The 23,046-nt window shown below is 43.9% G+C and overlaps 1 protein-coding gene across 2 annotated transcripts in view; it reads right to left on the reverse strand.

Moving 5' to 3' along the window:
• The window catches only part of zgc:174356 (uncharacterized protein LOC100137120 homolog), a 98,666-nt gene that overhangs the window by 29,214 nt on the left and 46,406 nt on the right, over positions 1–23,046 (reverse strand). For both annotated transcript variants that reach the window (XM_034017623.3, XM_059025389.1), the window contains exons 3-5: positions 13,161–13,258; positions 9,007–9,145; positions 2,770–2,853 (exon numbers count right to left, since the gene is read on the reverse strand). In XM_034017623.3, coding sequence (XP_033873514.3) covers positions 2,770–2,853; positions 9,007–9,145; positions 13,161–13,258 — 321 coding nt within the window. The remainder of the gene's footprint in view (positions 1–2,769; positions 2,854–9,006; positions 9,146–13,160; positions 13,259–23,046) is intronic.

A 23,046-nucleotide genomic window follows, 5' to 3' on the forward strand; every position in this document is an offset into this window, starting at 1 on the left:
CACTCTTTATGATATTACCTGTTGGGACATTCATTTGATCTTGTCACAGACCATGCCCCACTCAAGTGGTTCAGCACAATGAAGGATAGCAATGCCCGGATAACTCAGTGTTATCTGGCGTTGCAGCCCTTCATGTACCACATGGTATACTGTGCGGGGAAAGACCACCAAAATGCAGATTATTTTTTCTGGGAGGGGGGAGTAATGAGAAAAGATAGATGCAGCCAAGTGTTCCTTCGGCTCCACTCTGAGCGGTGGGATATGGGGCAGAAATACAATGATTCTTGGTAGTAAATCTCCCTTCCGGCCTGTGAGGGTGCTAAGCAGCGAGAACAGAGTTCCCTGGACAGGCTGGCCTGACAGTTCTTTCCCCGGGTTCAAGGGAAGTCTGCCAAGCTAGAAAGGGGGCGGAACTCAGTTGAATTACAGTATTGACCCGGAAGGGAAAAGACATGGCAGTCGCAGATTGGAGGGGCGGCTGCACTCGTTTACCAAGGGGTCATGTGTGACGGCATAAAAGGGGACGGAGAGACACAATCTGTTCCTTCGCTTTGGTTTGTATTTTGAAACCTGAAAGGACCGTGAGAGACCCTATGAATTATACGTATCGTGAGTGTTTTGTTTGTTTGTCTATAATTGTCTTGCTTGTTATTATTAGACGGTTAACACGTCCCGGAGCTGTCACCAATGGCCAGCACAAAAGCCGGAACAGCACTGCACTACTGTCACTAATAAACTTGTATCACCCACCATGAGCACTACTGCATGCACCCAGGACTGGTGCCCGTGTTGGTATATTGTGGGGCGGATATATTGTGTTTATTATTTGGGACTGCAACCCCGTTGTTATTTACTCCGTGCAATACACATTGTTGTGTATTGCCAGTGGATTATTGTTTGGTCACCAGACCTTGATATAAAAAAACAACAATAAAACCTTTTCCAAACTGGATTATAAACATCTCTGTCTGCTTCATTAATGCACTGCATCACTTCTGCACCTGTATCCACTCAGCCACTTTGCCACACCCCCACACAGGAAATTTGACAAATTGCACCCTGACCCAAACTATGCAAAATAAACACCCATGGGCGGGGGGGTACCCCGTCACAGTCACCAACAGTAAACTGTTTATTAAAAAGAAAAGTTTGATTTTTATTGGGGGATTAGAGATAATGGTTTCATAAACTTAGAGGTGGCGTACAGTGTTTTGAGTTCAGCTGCAGTTCTACCACATTAAATCTGTTTGTTACCACAGCATTAAACTGCTTTTACTTTCAATACTATTCTCTGTTTGTTTTTTTGCTGTCCTTCTGTCCACCAAAATAACCCTGATATTTACTCAGAAAAATGTGGTGTGTATTTTCTGAACCGATTTTTGCCTGTTTTTTTGTTTTGTTGTTGCAATAAACAGAAATTTAAAGATAAAACAAAACCCGAAGACGAAGGGCCTAACCTTTAGGCTACCGGTAACACAAATCATGCTGCTGCATTGTGTACACATTACTGTGCAATGCAAAAATAATACAATTATTTTAAATTCAAACTATTTTACTTTATTTACTTTTTTCACCGTAGCCTACTTCGTACACAATTGACACAAAACAGATCATGATGCCGCATTAACAGGTTATGATACTATACAGCAACTTACATATATTGCACACACTTTACAGAAATACATTATTTTAAAATGTACACTGCACACATGGCTGCAAGTAAAACACATTGCCTACCAATTAAACACTTAAAATTCAGAATTGTTGTACACATCTTGTGTTTCTAAACATAGTTTAAACTGTAGAGTTACTTTAAACTCTGTAGAGTAGGAGTTTATATGCCCTCTTTTAATCATGTACTTCAGTTTTGCGATATACTAGGCTACTTGAATCTGTTCTGTTTATTTTCGTTCTGTCTTTGGTGTCAGTATTAGTAGACATTTTTTTTTAGTTTTAGCGAGGGACTACTGTAATTTCTAGGAAATGTAATTTCTTATATATTCTGTGCAACGTGAACTGTACATTCTCAACAAAAATATTACAATTGTCTCTTTCTTGCTCCTGCTCTACTTTATCAGTGCATGTTGAAGCTTCATCTGTGACAGGCTGTTTGGACTTAACAAAACACTCGACATTTGCATTTCGACATCGCAATTTGTGTTGCTTTTTCCATGTGTAGCCTACATATCTGCTCCTGTGTCAGCTGGTGTTAAACCACTGAAATATACTTAAGCTGATAGAAGTACATGGTACGCACAATGCAGTACAGAGCATCGAAAACAATATTCCTGCGCCAGGAAAACAGTTCCATCAGCCCAGCCAGCGCCTGGGATCAAAATTTGAATTACAATTTTTGCAAATGCTTTGGGACACCGGGACAGCCTTTCTGAAACTTGGACTGTCCCGACCAAATTGGGACAGTTGGTAGCTATATTCATACCAGATCTTCATATTTCTGACACCATTGAGCAAACTAAAGTTTGAAATTATAATCTAAAAGAAAAACTGGAACACAAAATTACCAAAAATGATTCTAAATTACATAAAAAGGACACTCCTAAAACGCCATTAAAATACAATTTTAGTCCTACTTACTATTTAGTAATCTTAGCATTCACAAGGATACTTTGAGATGCGTAATAGGACAGTGAAAAAAAAAGCTTTCTCTATGCTAACAGCTGTAAGAGGCATGATATGAATCCTCTTATCTCATTCAAGCACATTTACTGGGAATGAGATGGGAATCCTTTTATTATTATAATTAATTACCTTGTTCGTTGGGCTCAACAATCCTTGATGACACAGAACGAACCACTGCCTGAGTGAAACCTGAAGTCGCTCCCACCACAGCAACTGAAAATGACAAATGGTATGAAAAAATGAATTTTAACAGGCTTATATTTTTCATCAATATTATTTTTACAGTACAATGAAAACTACCTCATCCTATTCCAATTACTTATTTTTTCTATGGTGAATGAAAATTATCTTTCTGTTTTTTTTTCATTCTTAAGCAATAATATACTGTTGCAACCTTCTGTGTACTATGTATTATAATTCTCAGAGCATTTTATCACTGTATTTTTATGCTTTGCCTGAGTATCACAACAACCGGTAATGAGGACAATGGCACTGCCCATAGTCCCATTTAAAAGCCTGACCAGCAGATACTAAAAATAACAACATGTAAAAGCATACACCCTATAACAACACTAAATGGTCCAAATCAAAAGTTACTGATACTGTATGTTGAAATCACAAAATAAATGATATCAGAATCTAAACATAACACATGCTATTTTTTTCTGTATTCAGCAGGCTACCACACATGTGTGCACACAGAGAAGTTTTTATTTCAATCTTTTTTTTTTTTTTTTTCAAATCAGAATAGGCCTGTAACAGGGCGAGGAGCCCTGTACATGATCATTTGTTTATTTTTAGACCGGGGTACCCCTCCACCCCTGGACATTTTATTATTTTGTATTTGTTGTGTTGTAATTATTATTATTATTATTTATTTATATGTATTAATGTATTTTTAAATGACGTGTTTTGTTATTTTTATTTTGTGTTCTGGCAGAGGCGAGGTCGGCAGCTCATCCTCTGCCAATAGTAATTAAAAACCCTGTTTAGATGGTCACCTGCATAAAAACCTGCAGCTCTCTGCAATCTGGGTGGGTGTTCGAGAGGAGGAACAGAGCGAACGAGAGGAGAAAGAAACTGAGATTAAAATAAACATAGGATCAGTGAAAGCAACCTGCCCAGCCTGACCTGTACTTTGTGTTCGTGACTTGTTTTTTGTTTATATTTTTTTTATTTTGCTCTGTGAGCAGTGTTTTTTTGTTAAAACCTTTTATTTAGTTTTTTGTTATTTTTGTTTATTTAAACGGCGCACGCCGCGTCTTTTGCCCCGCAGTACTTGTTTGTTTTCCTTTCTGCTTCTGGTTTGATGTCACCAACTCAGCCATCCCTGTCACAAGGCCACATCTTATAAATAGGGACCTACCTAAATCGCGATTTCGCGGATTTCGCGGAAATCGTGAAATTGAGGGATCACCGCGAAATTCACCTTAGGGGACAATGCATACAAACAAGTACGGAGAGGAAAAAAAAAAAAAGAAACCGCGTTTAAATGAACTACTGCACAATGCAAGCGACGTAAACTACGTATCTTCCTTGTTTAGATAGCCCGTTTTTATTCCTTCGCCGTCCTGTGTGCATTGCACTTAAGCAAAAAAACAAACAAACAAAAAACGTACACAAATAACATTTACACAAAAAAATTCTTCAAAGCAGTTAACGTTCTTGTTTACTATTCAAATGACAAAGTTTTAATCAGCCTATCAGTGCGTCTTTACTGCTTTTATGTGATCTGTAGTACTGTGCAGTAGGGGGTGGGACAAGGTTGGTGCTGCATTGATTTGATTTAGGTTGCTAATATCTAGTTTTCAGCATTGGAGGTAAAATAGTAGAAATGTACGACAAAAAAAGCAAAGTATATTTCGGATGATGATCGTTTCAAGATATTTCAACTGTACATGCAGACTTAATTGTTTTCCATATCTTAATGTGTATTTGGAGAAAATACGATCGATCGCTATTTAGCTTCAGAATCACACATTAAACAAAAGGCTACTACTACAGAGGCTGCTGAACAGAACGTAAAATAAACAGCTTTCAGAAACCAAACTGGAAAGTCAGCCCAGACAAGAAGTATTCCTGTCTGCAAGTTAAATCAGTACTAAAACGATCCAGCACAGCAAACTCGCTTCAACCTGCTGCTTAGTTGTAATTTTAGACCCGAATAGCCACGTCTTCTTTGTTTTGACTCGGTACTAATAAAATAAATTATTGGATGGGACAAATAACATGACAACGAACGTGCTGCATACATTGACTTTATTAAATTATGCCAGATACCCTTGTGTAACCGGGTTTTTGGGCTGTTTCTAATCGATTTCCACATCTGTATAACTTGGCAAAGCTTTGCCTTATCTTCCAACCAATTCAGTGGATACAGACGTGCAGTCTCAATGTATGGGCAAGTCAACTGCAGGGGGATGCTGCATACTCGCCTTTAACAAATGCCAGCACTCTGTTTTAGTAAGGAAGCAAGTACCACTATTTTTAGGCTTTTATAGTGCTCTGAAATACTGTCTACTTAGGTTTATTTAATGTTTAAACAGGTCCGCGAAATGTCTGCGAAATCCTAATTTTATAACATACCCGTGAAAAATACGTAAATTTACCGCGATTTAAGTAGACCCCTATTTATAAATCACTGAAAGAATGATGAATCCAAGGGCAAAAAGCCGCCTATTAACGTCATATTTTTAATTATTTATTATACTGTGTATTTTGACAAGACAATCTCACTGAGATAATCAAATAAAATATAACTATACCTGGGGGTACATAGCCTATTGAGCTGCATAATTCAATGTAAGATACTGATGAAACATACTGTAGCGTTTCCTCGCAGCGCGCAGGATAGACAAAGACAACACGCCGCTTTCAAATTCAATGCTTTTATTTATGAACTTCTTTAAGAGCCCACTGCTCCAGCCACTTGCTCAGCACCGACCCAATGAGCGTGCAACGACCAGTTTTATAGCTGAGCCCCGCCCCTTTATGTTAATCGGGTGCCAGAGCGAACAGCTACCCCATTGGTCCCCAGCCGCACACCAGGACCAATGGGCACACACAACAAACAGCCTATGACAGGGGCAGCTCGCACAGCCAGAGACAGAGCGAACCCGCAGCTACAGGTAATACAGACAGGGGGGAGAGGAACACAATACAGCGGCAATAACAGACAGTAGAAACAAGAGGGAATACAGTACACAAACACAATACACGGATCGTTACACTACCCCCACCTTAGCCTTTTTGCCCCCAAAAAGTTCACAAGGCTCCATACAGCTTATGACTGAGATCGGCCACCTCCACCCCTGAAACACAGACCCCCTCCCCGCATGTCCGGTTTTCCATCCAGGGCCTTTGGTGGGTGAGCCGACGGGCCGTGCTGTGCGGAAGGCAATCTGCTATTCCCTGCTGAGCTGAGTGACTCTCGGTACCCCAGTATCAGGAGCTCGCTCTCAGGCCACAAGTGTTCTCCCACAGGCGGCAGCGGTTCTCTTTGCTCCTGTCCCTTGGTCACGCCCTTTGCAGGAGCCCTTAAAAGGACTGGCGCTTTCAGCGGTGGCTCTCTTAAGGCAGGTAGCAGTGGTGCTTTCTCAGGCGGCGGCGGCCCTGGCTCTCCCTCAGGCGGCGGCGGCCCTGGCTCTCTCGCAGGCGGCGGCGGCGACCCTGGCTCCCTCGCAGGCGGCGGCGGCCCTGGCTCTCTCGCAGGCGGCGGCGGCCCTGGCTCTCTCGCAGGCGGCGGCGGCGGCCCTGGCTCTCTCGCAGGCGGCGGCGGCCCTGGCTCTCTCGCAGGCGGCGGCGGCGGCCCTGGCTCTCTCGCAGGCGGCGGCGGCCCTGGCTCTCTCGCAGGCGGCGGCGGCCCTGGCTCTCTCGCAGGCGGCGGCGGCGGCGACCCTGGCTCTCTCGCAGGCGGCGGCGGCCCTGGCTCTCTCGCAGCGGCGGCGGCCCTGGCTCTCTCGCAGGCGGCGGCGGCGACCCTGGCTCTCTCGCAGGCGGCGGCGGCCCTGGCTCTCTCGCAGGCGGCGGCGGCGGCCCTGGCTCTCTCGCAGGCGGCGGCGGCCCTGGCTCTCTCGCAGGCGGCGGCGGCGGCCCTGGCTCTCTCGCAGGCGGCGGCGGCCCTGGCTCTCTCGCAGGCGGCGGCGGCCCTGGCTCTCTCGCAGGCGGCGGCGGCGGCGGCCCTGGCTCTCTCGCAGGCGGCGACCCTGGCTCTCTCGCAGGCGGCGGCGGCCCTGGCTCTCTCGCAGGCAGCGGCGGCGGCGGCCCTGGCTCTCTCGCAGGCGGCGACCCTGGCTCTCTCGCAGGCGGCGGCGGCCCTGGATCTCTCGCAGGCGGCGGCGGCCCTGGCTCTCTCGCAGGCGGCGGCGGCGGCGGCCCTGGCTCTCCCTCAGGCGGCGGCGGCCCTGGCTCTCTCGCAGGCGGCGACCCTGGCTCTCTCGCAGGCGGCGGCGGCCCTGGATCTCTCGCAGGCGGCGGCGGCCCTGGCTCTCTCGCAGGCGGCGGCGGCGGCGGCCCTGGCTCTCCCTCAGGCGGCGGCGGCCCTGGCTCTCTCGCAGGCGGCGACCCTGGCTCTCTCGCAGGCGGCGGCGGCCCTGGATCTCTCGCAGGCGGCGGCGGCGGCCCTGGCTCTCTCGCAGGCGGCGGCGGCGGCGGCCCTGGCTCTCTCGCAGGCGGCGGCCCTGGCTCTCTCGCAGGCGGCGGCCCTGGCTCTCTCGCAGGCGGCGGCCCTGGCTCTCTCGCAGGCGGCGACCCTGGCTCTCTCGCAGGCGGCGACCCTGGCTCTCTCGCAGGCGGCGACGGCGGCGGCCCTGGCTCTCTCGCAGGCGGCGGCGGCCCTGGATCTCTCGCAGGCGGCGGCGGCGGCGGCCCTGGCTCTCTCGCAGGCGGCGACCCTGGCTCTCTCGCAGGCGGCGGCCCTGGCTCTCTCTCACGCGGCGGCGGCCCTGGCTCTCTCTCACGCGGCGGCGGCCCTGGCGCTCTCTCACGCGGCGGCGGCCCTGGCGCTCTCTCACGCCGCGGCGGCGGCCCTGGCGCTCTCTCACGCGGCGGCCCTGGCGCTCTCTCACGCGGCGGCGGCGGCCCTGGCGCTCTCTCACGCGGCGGCGGCCCTGGCTCTCTCTCACGCAGCGGCGGCGGCGGCAGCGGTAGGCCCCCCATCTCCCACGCGGGAGATGATCTAGACTCCTTCGCTAGCCTCCTCGAACGACCACCCCTCCTCCGCTTTTGTTTTCGGGCAGGCAGTAGGTCCCCTTCGTCCTGGAAGGGGCAGCACGTCACCTGGTGCCCGAACTCCCCGCAGGCAAGGCACCAACCTCGCTCCTCCAAGTCACCGAGGAGATCCCCCAGTCCGCCGTCCCACCGGTTCTGTGACGGCCTGGAGTCGTACCACAGCCATTGGTCTATCTTTGTCTTCTCCTGTTTCTGCTCAACGCTGGATCACTCGTTGTACTGATCCCGCTTCTGACACCAGTGTAGCGTTTCCTCGCAGCGCGCAGGATAGACAAAGACAACACGCCGCTTTCAAATTCAATGCTTTTATTTATGAACTTCTTTAAGAGCCCACTGCTCCAGCCACTTGCTCAGCACCGACCCAATGAGCGTGCAACGACCAGTTTTATAGCTGAGCCCCGCCCCTTTATGTTAATCGGGTGCCAGAGCGAACAGCTACCCCATTGGTCCCCAGCCGCACACCAGGACCAATGGGCACACACAACAAACAGCCTATGACAGGGGCAGCTCGCACAGCCAGAGACAGAGCGAACCCGCAGCTACAGGTAATACAGACAGGGGGGAGAGGAACACAATACAGCGGCAATAACAGACAGTAGAAACAAGAGGGAATACAGTACACAAACACAATACACGGATCGTTACAATACCTTTTAGCAAATATGATCTGAATATGTGACTGACCCAGAAGAATAATGGGGCTCAACAAGCATTCAGCCTCTGAATCTCAATAAACATCTGTCCTTGTTAACTACATTATGCGGATCAATCATTTGCACATGTACTAAACATTTCTCTTAGGGTTGTGGAGTAAATTTGAATACTTTTCATCACATACTTAGAATTCTGTATCTGTATCCTGAAAATGGAAAGTGACTACAAGTCTTATTAAATAATATGGTCTTACATATAAATGTAGTTAATAATATTATAGTGGAATACATAACCAATTTGACTATTATTCTGAAACAAGAAAAACATTGATGGTAACAGAGTCATATATTTGACTTACAGCATGTTTTTTTAAAGTTATTAAATTCATGTACCGCGTCTATTGTAGGGTTCTATTTTAATGATTTAAACAGCAGCCCTGTATACAGAAAAATACCCAGCAATAAAATCAATTAATTAGCTTACCTAGGAACACCATCCACGTGTTTGTTGAGAAGGCCAATAGAATGAATGAGGCTGCCCTCATCACTGCGCTCACTTTAGCGAGGGTCATCTCTCCCACAAATCTAAGCAGTAATGGGAATAGTCCAACCAAACATAAACCCTATAAAAAGCACACTTTATTTAACATTACATTTTCCTATAATTGTAATCTTGATATATTTTTAGAATATGTACCTTTACTACTCATCAAAAAATAGACATTTTATAGCAATTATTTAATAACAATTGTGCTAAAAAATTTGAACATTTTAACCTTCTATTGATTGTCAATTCCAAATCTTAATATACAGTTCTATTCAACATAATGCAGCCTAACTATTTATCTTTATGCATGCTGTAGGGAGGTACCAAACATGGATGTACAAAATGTTTGAGAAATCAACAGTCATTATAGGGTAGGCTGTAAGCCCTGGGATACAGAGGTCAGTTTATGGGAAAAATAACAAATGAGTTGTTGCCAAATAGTGCCAAGGATATATATATATATAACAATCAAGGCTTGAATATCTGCGGGAATCACGCATTTTCCAAGTTGCTCCCGCATATGTGCAACTTTCATTGCGGGAGATATTTTAAGACACCAAGCTACTGTATTTTTTACCCAATTTAGAATGCCTGAAATGCTACAACAATCTATAAGGAAGTGGGTGTCAGGTTTAAATAAATAAATAAATAAAAGTAGTACTGGATATTTTAAGTACCGCAAGACTTTATTATCTCGTACGTGATTCTAGGCCACTATCTTTAAGGATTATAGAAACTCAGCACACTGCAGTAAGTAAACAGTTTTGAAAAAAAAGACGATATTAAGTCTATCTAAGTGTTGTTTTGCAAGTGGTGACTTTTGCTTTAACTCTTAAAACCAGGGCACCGAAGGTTACGCACATACACTCAGGCACCGTAAAAGCCACCTACCATGGTTTAAAAGTACAGACTCTGGGCTTTCCAAAGACGTATTCAGTGTGTGTATGAGGTACTCCTAGCCAGAACTATGATCGCCTGAAGTTAAGCCTCTCATCATGTGACAGAGTTCACAGCTTAGGTTTAGTTTTGAGCCTATTGCTCCGTCATTATAGCAGCTAGACTGAAAGGGGCGGTATCGTTGGAAAGCTCAGCTTCTCCCCCTTGTTAATTTCATAGTGAGGTTCAATGGTGCAGTGTTTTTTTTTATTTTCTTTTTCTTAGCCATCTATGATTGATATATATATATATATATATATATATATATATATATATATATATATATATATATATATATAGCAGTGACCAAACAAGATTATTTTGGGAAAAAAATGTTTTTATTTATTTATTTATTTATTACATATATTCTCATCTCTACCACATATAGTATGCCTGATCATGTTGCAACTTGCATAATATGAAAGGGAATTTTGTGGCCTTTTGTTTGATATGTTACATGCATGCAGTACAAACTATGCAGTAGTTAAACATACATAAATGAAAACAGTGAAAAACAGGCGGAAACAGGGCTGAGTTTAAAGAGTTAAAAAAAGAAATGGAGCGCTGGTTAAAAAGAAAAGCACCTTTTTCTTCTGCTGCATGCAAAAACTTTATGTCAGGCAATGGCAAAAGCAATGGAGAGTACTCTGTCTAACAGTGATGAACAGCTGTAGGTCTCCTGAAAGCAGCTTATTTTAAAGTAACACCAATGTGAATGATGATGCAGTAAAATATATATAGTTTTTTCTATGCAAAAGTGCCTTTTCTTTTGCCATTCGCCCCTAAAATTTTGGAATCCCCCCCATTGGCTGCAGCATAGGGGGGAAATCCCCCTAGCACACCAAAATGAGATTCAAGCCCTGACAATGAATAATGTATTTTAATTATCTAGATGGGTGTATCTATGTAAGGTAAGGATGTTACATCTATTGATTTTGGGGTTTATATCCCCAAGAGGGAATGGGTCAGAATGGGTGGGTTGTAAAAATATTCAGTTCTTTATCATTACCAGATAAGGATATTAATAGTTTAGAGAAAACCAAAAGCTCAGTAGATAGTTTTTTTTGTTTTGTTTTGTAATTAATTAGTAAAAGGATGGAATTTATAAAAGTCTATCCAGTGGTAATGCTTCAGTTGTAACGCTTAAGTATAAAAAAGAAAACTGTTTTTCAGGTTACAATTAAATAGTTGTCATTATCAGTATTAACCATTGCTTAACATGCATTAGTGAATACTGTTTTATAGCTTAGAACATGAGTATCCTAACACCTTCCCCCTTTAGCACACTTTATGAAAGGTAAACATAAATTAATAATGACTTTTGATGGATTTACCAACAACTCTTTAAAGATGTTAGATGACATGTTGCTGCATTATAATTAAGGGCCTGTGAAAATCACGGAAATTTTCTTCAAAATTCATGGAAGCGTCACAGGTAAGGTATCATAGTTCGCTAAATGTGCATGGAACAGATACAGATACAGTTTTTTTCAAACATCAAATATAAAGATAAATGCACTGACATCATCAAAATCAACATCAAAGTTATTCAAGCACTTTACAATAGCTTGTGAAACAGTGTTTTAATCAGATGCATGTTCGGATATTCACCATTTAGGTCTTGCAAATACAATATGTAACCCATACTGATCTTGGGCATCAGTCGACTTGTCAGTGACCACTGACAAGCAATTCCATAATCCAATTCCATAATTATTATTATTTGTTTATTTAGCAGACACCTTTATCCAAGGCGACTTACAGAGACTAGGATGTGTGAACTATGCATCAGCTGCAGAGTCACTTACAATTACGTCTCACCTGAATGACGGAGCACAAGGAGGTTAAGTGACTTGCTGAGGGTCACACAATGAGTCACTGGCTGAGGTGGGATTTGAACCAGGGACCTCCTGGGTACAAGCCCTTTTCTTTAACCACTGGACCACACAGCCTCCTTAATATCCTGCTTGTGATACTGTGCAGCTTTAGGTAAGTATTCATGTCTCAGCTGAGCTGATGAAGGAATCACTCCACCATTTGCTACACTCGTAACTTTTGGTTGTCCAATTTTTTAAGAGGAATATTTGCACGAATAAACACCTCTGTCAGGTCAAAATTCTCTGGTTATACTATGTATTTATCGTAGTTTTCCATTTGTCATGGTTTGTAATATGCTTTATCATACATCTCTGGGATTTACTTGCATACCTGTGCTCTACCATGCTTTCACTATGTTCCTTATGCCTTGCAATGCTTTCATTATGGCAAACCTTTATAAGAGTATGCATTATCCCAGAGAAATCTATAGGAATGTCTCAATTGTTTTAATATATACATTTATACGAACCTTATATTATTCTATATAATTATATTGAAATCTATAGGCATGTTTATATAATGCTTTTTTATAGAAATCTATAATAATGTCGAGCATCATTGTAATAACTTAAAATGAACCTCTCTATGCTGAGATAACAGCAGCACAGTACCCAGTAATCCACCTGGATTGCATCAGACACTTAATTCTAGTGGCAATCCCTGGTAACCCACAAATAGGTGGTTAATGCAATCCAGAGTGAGTCCCCAGTTTTGTAAAATACTCTATAAAAATATCCAGATTTAGCATGCAACCCCTTTTCCTTGTGCAACATTATCTGCCAGAAATTAAATACTGTAAATAGGAACAAGAAAATGCTGATAGCCTTGGTAGTGATGACACTGTTGCAATTGCTATATTAAATATGGGCAATATTTAGAAAATTATTTACATGGTTTAGGTTAATTTGACGCATACAGGGACAGCATGAGCAGGCCAAGGCTCTTCCGCTGATCCAGCCATTGTCTATGCAGTCAGCACCGACGCTGATGGCTGTGATGGCAGGTCCACTTCAAACCCTGGCCTCCCAAGGCTCAAAGCATGAGCAACCAAGGAATCCAGGCTGACAGAGTTGGTCTTTTAGGTCAGTATAATTCCTGCCTGGTCTAGAGGTGAAGTTTTGGGTAGCCCACCAGAGAACAGTTATTACTGGGTGATTTACTGATTTAGCTATAGGAAAGCTTGCTATTGGTAATATTTGCTAAGATGCCATCTTCACATATTGTATGTGAAATGTAGGGGTGACAAGCAATTCTCTAGATTTACATTTTACACTTACCGAGAGTAACATTTTTGTCGAGGTGAATGCACTGAATAGCACACCAGTAAAATTCCTTGGCGGATACATCAAAAACAGGAGTACAACAGTCTGTTCCCCTAGAAGAGAATAAACAACATTAGCCTTTAGTTGTACGTGTGTAATAAAGAATGATCATTTTTAATATTATTAAGTTTTTCTCCCCAATTTAGAATTTCCAATTATATTCCTTCACGGCAGCAACTTCCCACAACAGCTCTGGAGAACTGAAGGTGAGTGGTCATCATCTGATCCCACTGGCAAGTCAGCAAGCTGCAGGTGTCTGTTTGAGCTCACCCTGAATCCTGACTATATATTAAATTCTGGACACCACAAGGTCATGCCATTACCAGGTAATTCACTCAGGGACCCTGTGGCAGGATGGCTAAGACGTGACGTCAGGCCAGATGCAGGAACTAAACAAACTGACACCAATACTGCAGTTTCCAAACAAAAAGACACGGCGCGCCATTTTATTTTTAAATAACAAAAATAAATAACAAGTTCAAACAGAAAAAAACTGTGCTCACAGAGCAAAATAAAACAGGGAAACAAAACAAAATCATGAACACTAAGTATAAACAATACCGGTCAGGCTGGGCAGTAGCCTTCACTGAACCTGTATTTAATCTTTAGTTTTGTTTTTTTTCTCTTGTTCCTCTCGCTCTCTCCGCTCTAACACCCACCTTGAGTGCAGAGAGCTGCAAGCTTATATGCAGGTGACCATCTCCCGATTTAGCAACAAATTAATCACTTAATTCGGGAGATGGCCACCTTCTGCACAAGGTTTTTTTTTAATTATTCCTGGCAGAGGACGAGTACCCACTCTCGCCTCTGCCAGAAGACATTTTAAATAAAACAATAACAAACAAAACACACGACTTTCGCCGTTATTTTTACAAAACAATAAATACGTTTCTAAAATAATATAACAAAACACCCGGCGCTTCGCCGTCATATAAATATAAATACAATAATAAATCATCAAACAAAATAAATACAAAATAACACAGGGGCGGAGGGGGAGACCCTGTACTAAAAATAAATAAATAAATAATACATACAGGGCTGCTCGCCCTGTTACACCCTATCATAAGTACACATAAAAGATTTAATAGCATGTAATAAAAAGATTTACAGACCCATAAAAGATTTAATAGCATGTAATAGCAAATTACAATATAGAATGTTAAGACATAGCATATACTGTAAGTAGTCATAGTAGTAACAACCATCTGACTGATATATAATTAAGCAGTAACTACTACCTGTAGTTTAACAATAACTATAAAATCTCAAAAAAGTAGACATGATACCACCATATTGTACTAAAGTATAAAAAATGTAATTTCAACCTGGTCACATTGCCAAGTTACATTATCTGCATTGGTAGAGGGGTAAACCAGTAGCTTCTTTGGTAGACTCAAGCTGTGATCGAACTTTAGTGTTGGAGCAATTGGTAGCCATTGTGAGATGGCAGGGAGGGGGTTAAAACCTCTCTGCTGGAAAAACATGTGCGGAAGGCACACTTTTGTTTTGTTTAATTGTTTAATTGTTTTTGTTTAATTGTTTTATTGATTGATCATTACCTGCACCTGGCTATTATTGAAAATTAGAGCCAGGTGCAGGGTTTAAAAAGAGAGCAGTCAGTCTGCTCTGGGCGGCTGCTGAAGAGGGCAGAAGCCCGACTGTGCAGGTGTGTGGGTACAGCCGTAATTTGAAAAAGAAAAAAGGTAGAGTGAAGCCTTTGTTTAGGTTCAGTTTAGGTTCCTGTTTTGTTTTAGTTAGTGCTCAAAGAGAGCTAGGTGTTTGTTTTGTTTATTTTGTTTTTGTGTTTATTAAAAATTGCGCAACTGTGCTTAATCCATTTCTGTGTGTTGGGTCAGTGTTTTTAAAGGGGCAACGAACCGCAGAGAGGTGCGATTCTTTCACATATGGTGGCAGCGAGTGTGGGCGCCCCTGGAGACCCAAAAATGGATTTTAAAGATTTAATAGAGATGTTTAATAAGAACACTGCTGCTCAGGAGGAGCAGATAAGGAAGATGGAGAGCCAGAGGGGGTGGAGCTGCCGTTACCAGAGCCCAGAGGGGAGGAGCCACCTCTCCCAGAACCATCATCCATGCAATTGAGTCCGGCGTTGCCGAGGGAGGTCCCCAGTCCCGTCATCGTGGACACCTGGCCGGAATGCCCAGACCTCCCTGCGCTGGACCTTGCTCCCAGGTCGCAGCACTGCCAGGCACAGTCGCTTACCTGGTCCCTTACTCCACTCCTCCTGGAATCCCAGACGTCGCTGCGCAAGAGGCAGACGTCGCTACGCAAGGGGCAGAGGTCACTAGCGTTCCCCCTGCTGATTGCTCCACTCCCCTTGCATCGTGCTGCGCTCCACCTGGAATTCCAGAGGTCGCTGCGCAGGTCCACAGACGCACGCTTCTGCCTGTCAGTCCTGGCTCCCGGTCACCGGTCCGCGCTATGGTCGCCCTGGACAAGCCGTCTGGGTCCCTCCTCGCCGGTCCTGGGTCTCTCCCTGGAAACGCCGGAGGGACCAACCCACCCTCAAGCCCGCCCGTGGAAGAGGGCGAAAATTGACATTTGTGGACTTGAGGGTGGGTGGTCTTTTAAGGGTGGAGGGAGGTGGCCGTTGTATGGCCGGTGTCTTGAAAAGACATGGGGGGGGATGTGTGAGATGGCAGGGAGGGGGTTAAAACCTCTCTGCTAGAAAAACATGTGCGGAAGGCACGCTTTTGTTTTTGTTTAATTGTTTTATTGATTGATCATTACCTGCACCTGGCTATTATTGAAAATTAGAGCCAGGTGCAGGGTTTAAAGAGAGCAGTCAGTCTGCTCTGGGCGGCTGCTGAAGAGGGCAGAAGCCCGACTGTGCAGGTGTGTGGGTACAGCCGTAATTTGAAAAAGAAAAAAGGTAGAGTGAAGCCTTTGTTTTGTATGTGCTATTCTGTTTGTTTTTTTTGTTACAGGTAAACAGCTTAGCTGTCCTGTTTTCAGTTTAGGTTCCTGTTTTGTTTTAGTTAGTGCTCAAAGAGAGCTAGGTGTTTGTTTTGTTTATTTTGTGTTTATTAAAAACTGCGCAACTGCGCTTAAAAATCCATTTCTGTGTGTTGGGTCAGTGTTTTTAAAGGGGCAACGAACCGCAGAGAGGTGCGATTCTTTCACACCATATAGAAATGGCAACACAAGAGCAGGCTACATACTGGGTGTATATATTGGAATTTGGAATCTTACTCTTCTGCAAAGTAACCTTGAAATAGAGTCGGCACTGGTCTCCACTCGATTTCAGCTAACACATTTTTCAAATAAAGGACCCTGATTTGTCCAACTTCAGGCTTTGACCATGAAAAAGCTGCAAACAAAGAAAGCGAGAATAGGAGAGGTCACCATTGAATCCATCTCATGTGGGTCCATCCCAACCAACCCCAAAGCGTAAAGGTAAAGGGGAGGGTGTACATAGAAAGTGACACATCCCCTCTAAGCTATGAGCTGTTGACCCGAGAGCAGAAAAAATATGATACACTGCGCAGGATACATGAAAGGGTCGCAGTTGTGGAGGGAAAGGTAACCCTGTATCCACGTTTTGAGATATTGGATGACTTGCTATAAAGAGTTTGCAGATCAATAGACATATTGTTTGTTTATCGAGGGACGAATAAGGAACCAGCTATTTGATTGACGAGAATAAGGAACCAGCTATTTGATTGACTATTTTGTAACATATTGGAGGCTGTGTGGTCCAGTGGTTAAAGAAACAGGCTTGTAACCAAGAGGTCCCCGGTTCAAATCCCACCTCAGCCACTGACTCATTGTGTGACCTTGAGTAAGTCATTTAATCTCCTTGTGCTCCATCTTTCGGGTGAGACGTAGTTGTAAATGACTCTGCAGCTGATGCATAGTTCACACACCCTAGTCTCTGTAAGTCACCTTGGATAAAGGCGTCTGCTAAATAAACAAATAATAATAATGTTTTCGGTCCTAGTGAGATGGTGGAATCAAGCGAAGGGACAGTAATCAATTTTGGGGTGGGTCAAGACCCGTATTTATTTAGAAATTAAAAGGCGACAGGAAAGTGGTCACGTAAGGGAGGTTTGGAGAATACACACACACACACAGACACAAGACTGGGGCCAGCTCCTCTCAGCCTACTACGATTCCTCTCTAGCCTCCAGGCTCTCCTCTCTTTGCATCCCTTTCTCTCTTATCTACTCCAGCAGGGGTCTCACTGCCCCTCTCACTCTTCTCCTCCAGTCGTGTCCATTCACTCTTCTTCCCTCACGTCTGTTACCCCTTGTAACCTCAAGGTTGTTTTCCCCTCCAATTACTTGTCTTTTAGTATTTGTTTATGTTTGTCGTGTTGTTCCTTTTTACTCTCATCCAACTGCCACCCCCCTGACGAACCCGAGCCCTCTTTTTATCACCTCATAGGCTCAGTCCCCAATTGTCCCCTTCACCAATAGGGGCGCCTCTTGGGTGTTACCCCACTGCTGGAACATATCTTCCTCGCGAAGTCCGCGAGCCCCCTCAAGACATTACACTGCCTCCTCAAAACAGCGAACCATCCCAGTCACTGCCCTACCCGTGACTCAGTCCTTCAGCCATTTTTACGGGCCCGGTGGACCCGTCTGCTTCTTCGGGGATCAGCCAGAGACGTGGCGACGATTATGGTTAGTGGGGGAGAAGTCAGCCCTGTGATGGGGCTGCTTGGATAACGGGCCAGCCTCTGAAGATGGGTGGCCCGTAGAATGTCGGTTCTGGTTGAGGGAATATGGACCCCTCAGGGCCTCACTGGAGCCCCACTTCTCGCCTCCATCCTTGGTGTAGCTCTGGACAACCCAAGGGGGCCCTCGCTGGGGCTCCCTCTGCCTCCTGCCAGGGGGCCTTGATCGGTGTTGGGTCTGACCATCCCCCAGCTCCAAGTTAAGGACTTGCTGTCCCATCATGGGGGCAACCTGCCCAGATACAGTCCGGAGGCTCAGGCTTGTGGGGGGGCCCGGGTCACCTCGCTGGCTTCGCCTCGCCAGGGCAACACACCCGGTCAGAGGAGGGTGATGGTAGTGCCAGTGTCGACCAAGGCGGTGCACGGAACCCCACTGACAGTGCTGGCATACATGTATTGGCCCTTGTTGACACGGCTCACCGTCACTATGTGTTTTCAGGGGAGGGGGGTGTAATGATCCGGGCCGGTATTCTCACCTCTAGACTGACTGGGTGTCTTTTTATGCTTGGACCCCCTTTTGGACTAATTGGGGACATCAGGCTTTCAAATGGCCTGGCTGACCGCATTCCCAGCACAGTCTCCTGTCCACAGCCCCATTGGCGGGCCATAGATGGTACTGTAGGACTGGGCGCGGACATCCCGGGTAGGGAAGCGGCCATCTTTGGTGTTCCTTTTCCGCTCCGCCGATCAGCCATTTTAGGTGTACCTGGCTGCGTGCGGCTCCCCTCCGCCGCTCTCGTCTCCCACATCTCAAGCCAAGCAGGCTCCTGCTTCACTGTGATCCTGGTCTGAACACTACCGTTTCCCTCACTACCGATCACCCCAGACGATGTACCTGGTTCCTCCCTTGACTCCATAATACCACTCACTTCCGACACCAGTGTAGCGTTTTCGTTCCTAGCGAGATGGTGGAATCAAGCGAAGGGACAGTAATCAATTTTGGGGCGGGTCAAGACCCGTATTTATTTCGAAATTAAAAGCCGACAGGAAAGTGGTCAGGTAAGGAGAGTTTGGAGAACACACACACACAGACACAAGACTGGGGCCAGCTCCTCTCAGCCTACTATGATTCCTCTGTAGCCTCCGGGCTCACCTCTCTTCTCCTCTCTTTCTCTCTCTCTGGTCTACTCTGGTAGTGGTCTCACTGCCCCTCTCACTCTTCTCTGCCAATCATGTCCCATCACTATTCTTCCCTCACGTCTGTTACTCCTTATAACCTCAAGGTTGTTTTCCCCTCCAATTACTCGTCTTTTAATGTTTGTTTATGTTTGTCGTATTGTTCTTTTTTACTCTCGTCTGCCACCCCCCTGATGACACGGAGCACCCTTTTTATCACCTCGTAGGCCCCGCCCCCAATTGTCCCCTTCACCAACAGGGGAGCCCCTTGGGTGTCATCCCACTGCTGGAACGCGAAGTTCGCGAGCCCTCTCAAGACGTTACAATATGCTTGATATTTACGTGATCTGAACAAAGGTTAAAGTGAGTTCCCTGCCAGAATCATCGCTTTGCTTAATTAAGTAAAAAAATAAATAAAATAACTGGTGTTCTTTTGATGTTTATCTTTTCCGGGTGTCAGGTGTGTTGTATCAGTCAAAATCTAAAATCAGAAACCCTATAACATAAGTGTATTGTCCTAAAAGAAATGTAAAACTTGCTGAACTATTTAAAGCACTCAAATGATATTTGCTATTTAAGTATTAAATGTGCAGTGTTGAAAGAAACATGTTAAAACAAATATTTATTTAAATGTAATCTGCTATTACAATGGGTTCAATAAATATCTGTTTAAAAGCCTTGCACTTCCTTCATTTAAACCTGAAAAGAGTAATTGTCCCCACCCATTCATTATTCATTATTTTGTTAATCAACCAGTTTTTTCACCCAATGACAAAGATGCTTTGACCCCAAGGACAAACTGATAAATTATTTTAACCTAGTATAGTATTATGGCAAGCCAAATGATCATTTAGGGATATCTTTAAATGCCACTTAAGATATCTTAAATATTTAAAGATATCTAGATATCTGTAAAACATTTTGAGCAGTGGTGGCTCGTCATAAGAGGCTACGGAGGCTAAGCCTACATGTAATTTTGTTAAAGTAAAAAAGGCTTATCTTCCAAGGTTTACTGTATTGCTATTGGCTAACATGTATCCTAAAAATGGGTGGGATTAAGTGTGTATTCCACCTGTAATCACTCTCTGTCTGTCAAGCTTTACTGTATTTGTATTGGCTACACGAGGCAAGCTTGCAGCTAGCTTCTACCACTCTTATAATTATACTTAATCTTGATGTGTCTGTTGCCAAGCAGGTTATGGGTCACGTGTGGCTACTCCCTTAAGTTTTGATTTCCGTGTAATATATATTTTTATTATGCTGTAGATTTTTTTTTTTTTAATTCATACACAATTTCCCTGGCATTTAAGTGAGGAAAAAATAAGAATAAAAAATGACAATAAAAGTCGTCCAAATCTAAATTGGACCTAAATTTGACCTTCTTCAAGGAAGAACCAAAACAAAATTGCCTTTTTAATTGTTCATGGTAGAAAAAAATGAAATTGTTGACTGCCAGTATTCGCAGTTTGGTTTTTCAAACTGGCTCTTCATCTTCCTAATGGATTTCTGTGGGCTACAGTGATTTAAAAAATCTTCCACAGGCTGTAAAAAAAATTTTTCTACAAATTACATCACTGAAGATTCATCAATCAAGTAAGTTACATTCAGTTACTTGCCTTTTGTGCTGGGTATACTATATTACTGTATTATATTTCTTATTAAATTATGAAGTACCTTTTGAAACATGCAACGTTTTATTGCGGATACTAAAAAGTACACACACACACATATATATATATACATATAATTTTGTGGTGAAGTGGTTCAAAACACATATGTAAGTTTGAGAATGAAAAGAGCTGTTTCCTGACTGTGTAAAATGGGTTACTTGGTGTAATGTTCTTTTTGTCCACTAGATGCCACTAGCTTCTGTTAATGTGGGTGTGCGTAAAAGTACTTGTTTACCTAAGGAGACAATGATCAGTTATGACACCTGTGTAAAGAAGGCTGGTGTGCCTCAGAGAGGGTGTAGAGGGTGTAGTGAGAGTGGAAGCGTGTCTGACATTGCTGAAGCTGGAAAAGAGAATTGAAAACTACAAGCGAGTGAGATCTATGTTCTAAAAACATACGCTGGGCATTATCTTCGGACGGGGATTATTGTGTGTAGCACGACCTACCACTGGGTATTTATTTCTGGCCAGGTAAACAGATTAGACTTCCTGACTGCGTAGGCAGAGACAAGGAGAACCACTGTTTAGTCAGTGCTCAACCAAGAGCCAGGTTTATTTTGTTTGTTTATTTATTATTGTAACTGCTTTTGTTTCCTTACTTCCGTTTGTGGATGAGGAAAAAAAGTTACAATTATTTATTTCAGCAATTTCAAATTCAAAAGTATTCATACTCTTTGGTGCTATGGTAGTATTGTCTACAAGGTGCTAGAAATTTCAATATGATAATGCAGAACCTAATTCTGGAAAAGTCTAGAAAATGCTGGATTGTAGGTGAACATTCCTAGCGATTATAAAAGGGTTAGGCAAAGGATGATTGCTGTCATTACCAATAAGTCAATATGGGAAAAAGTAAAGAGCTATTGAAGACTTCAGGCAGAGAATGATTTATTGTCATAAAGCTGGAGAAGGATACAAGAAGATTTCCAAGCATTTCCAAGCATCCCAATTTCAACTATTGTTTCTATTATCAAGAAGTACAAGACTCGTGGTACTGTCACAACGCTCCCTCGGTCTGGAAGAAAAAAGGGTCTTTGACCAAGAAAAAGTAAAAGAATTGTGAGGAAGGTTAATAACAATCCAAGATTCACTGCCAAAGATATTCAAAGTGAACTGGCTGCAAGTGGGGCTGGGGTTTACATTGCAACCATAGGTCGAGTACTGCATGGTGAAGGTCTCAATGGTCGCAGGCCAAGGAAAAAGGAAACACTCTTAGGAAACCGTCAAAAGGACTGTGATGAGGTAAAGCGATCCCGTTCTGTAATCCACCCTCCCAGCCGGCAGGGGGCTGTGAGCCAGCCTAGAAGGCCCCAACAGAGATGGTGTGACGTGGCAGTTCCACCTTTGGGGCGGAAGTCCCGAAAGGACGGTCGCCATCTTTGTTGAGGGCAACAACACGGAATGTGCTGGAAAGTCCCAGAATTGGGAGGCGATTAAAATGCCAATCGCTGATTGGTGATCCACTGATTAGGGGGCGTTCTGCGGCACATAAAAGAGAGCCGTGTTGTAGCAGTCGAGGCTGGTATCTGAAAGCACGAAGGAGTGTGGGAGAGGTACGGAGGGTTATATATAAAACCAAACAAATGCTAATTGTGATTTTTTTGACAGACCTAAACAAACTAATTTAAAAGAGAGACAGCCAATCAGGAGGGTGGACACCTGAACGGCCAGAAAGGCAAGGGCAGACACCCAGAGTCTGGATAATTTTACTTTGTTGTTTATTTGTTTTTGTCTCTCCACATTTCAGTTAGCATTTCTCTTTTGTTTGGACATTTTCTTTTGTTTGTTGTCCTGTCCTGATTACCACTGTTTGCGGACAATAATAAAGGAAAAAGAAAACAACTTGTGGAATATCATACCATTGTCTGGATTTTATTATTTTTACACCTCCACCCAACTCAGCTATCCGTGACAAGGACAATCACTTAAAGTTTGCAAAACAGCGTTTGAATGATGGATATGAGTTCTGGTCAAAGGTTTTGTGGAGTGATGAAACAAAAATCGAGTTATTTGGTCATGCTGATAGTCGTTACATTTGGAGAAAGACTGGTGAGGCATACAAAGAAAAGAACACAATACCTACAGTCAAGCATGGAGGTGGTAATATCCTTCTATGGGAAATTTTTTTCTGTGTAATGGCACAGGAAATTTAGTTCCAATGCATGGTAAAATGGATTCCATAGCATACCAAAAGATATTGGCCAATCATCTGAAACCCTCCACTACAAAACTTGGTTTAAAGCGCAACAGGACGTTCCAACATTACAAAGATCCAAAGCACACATCAAAATCTACTTCAGAATGATTAAAGATGAGTAAAATGTCCTAGAATGGCCTAGTCAAAGTCCCAATCTAAATC

Source organism: Acipenser ruthenus, chromosome 6 (assembly GCF_902713425.1).
Source record: "Acipenser ruthenus chromosome 6, fAciRut3.2 maternal haplotype, whole genome shotgun sequence".
Taxonomy (NCBI): Eukaryota; Metazoa; Chordata; class Actinopteri; order Acipenseriformes; family Acipenseridae; genus Acipenser; species Acipenser ruthenus.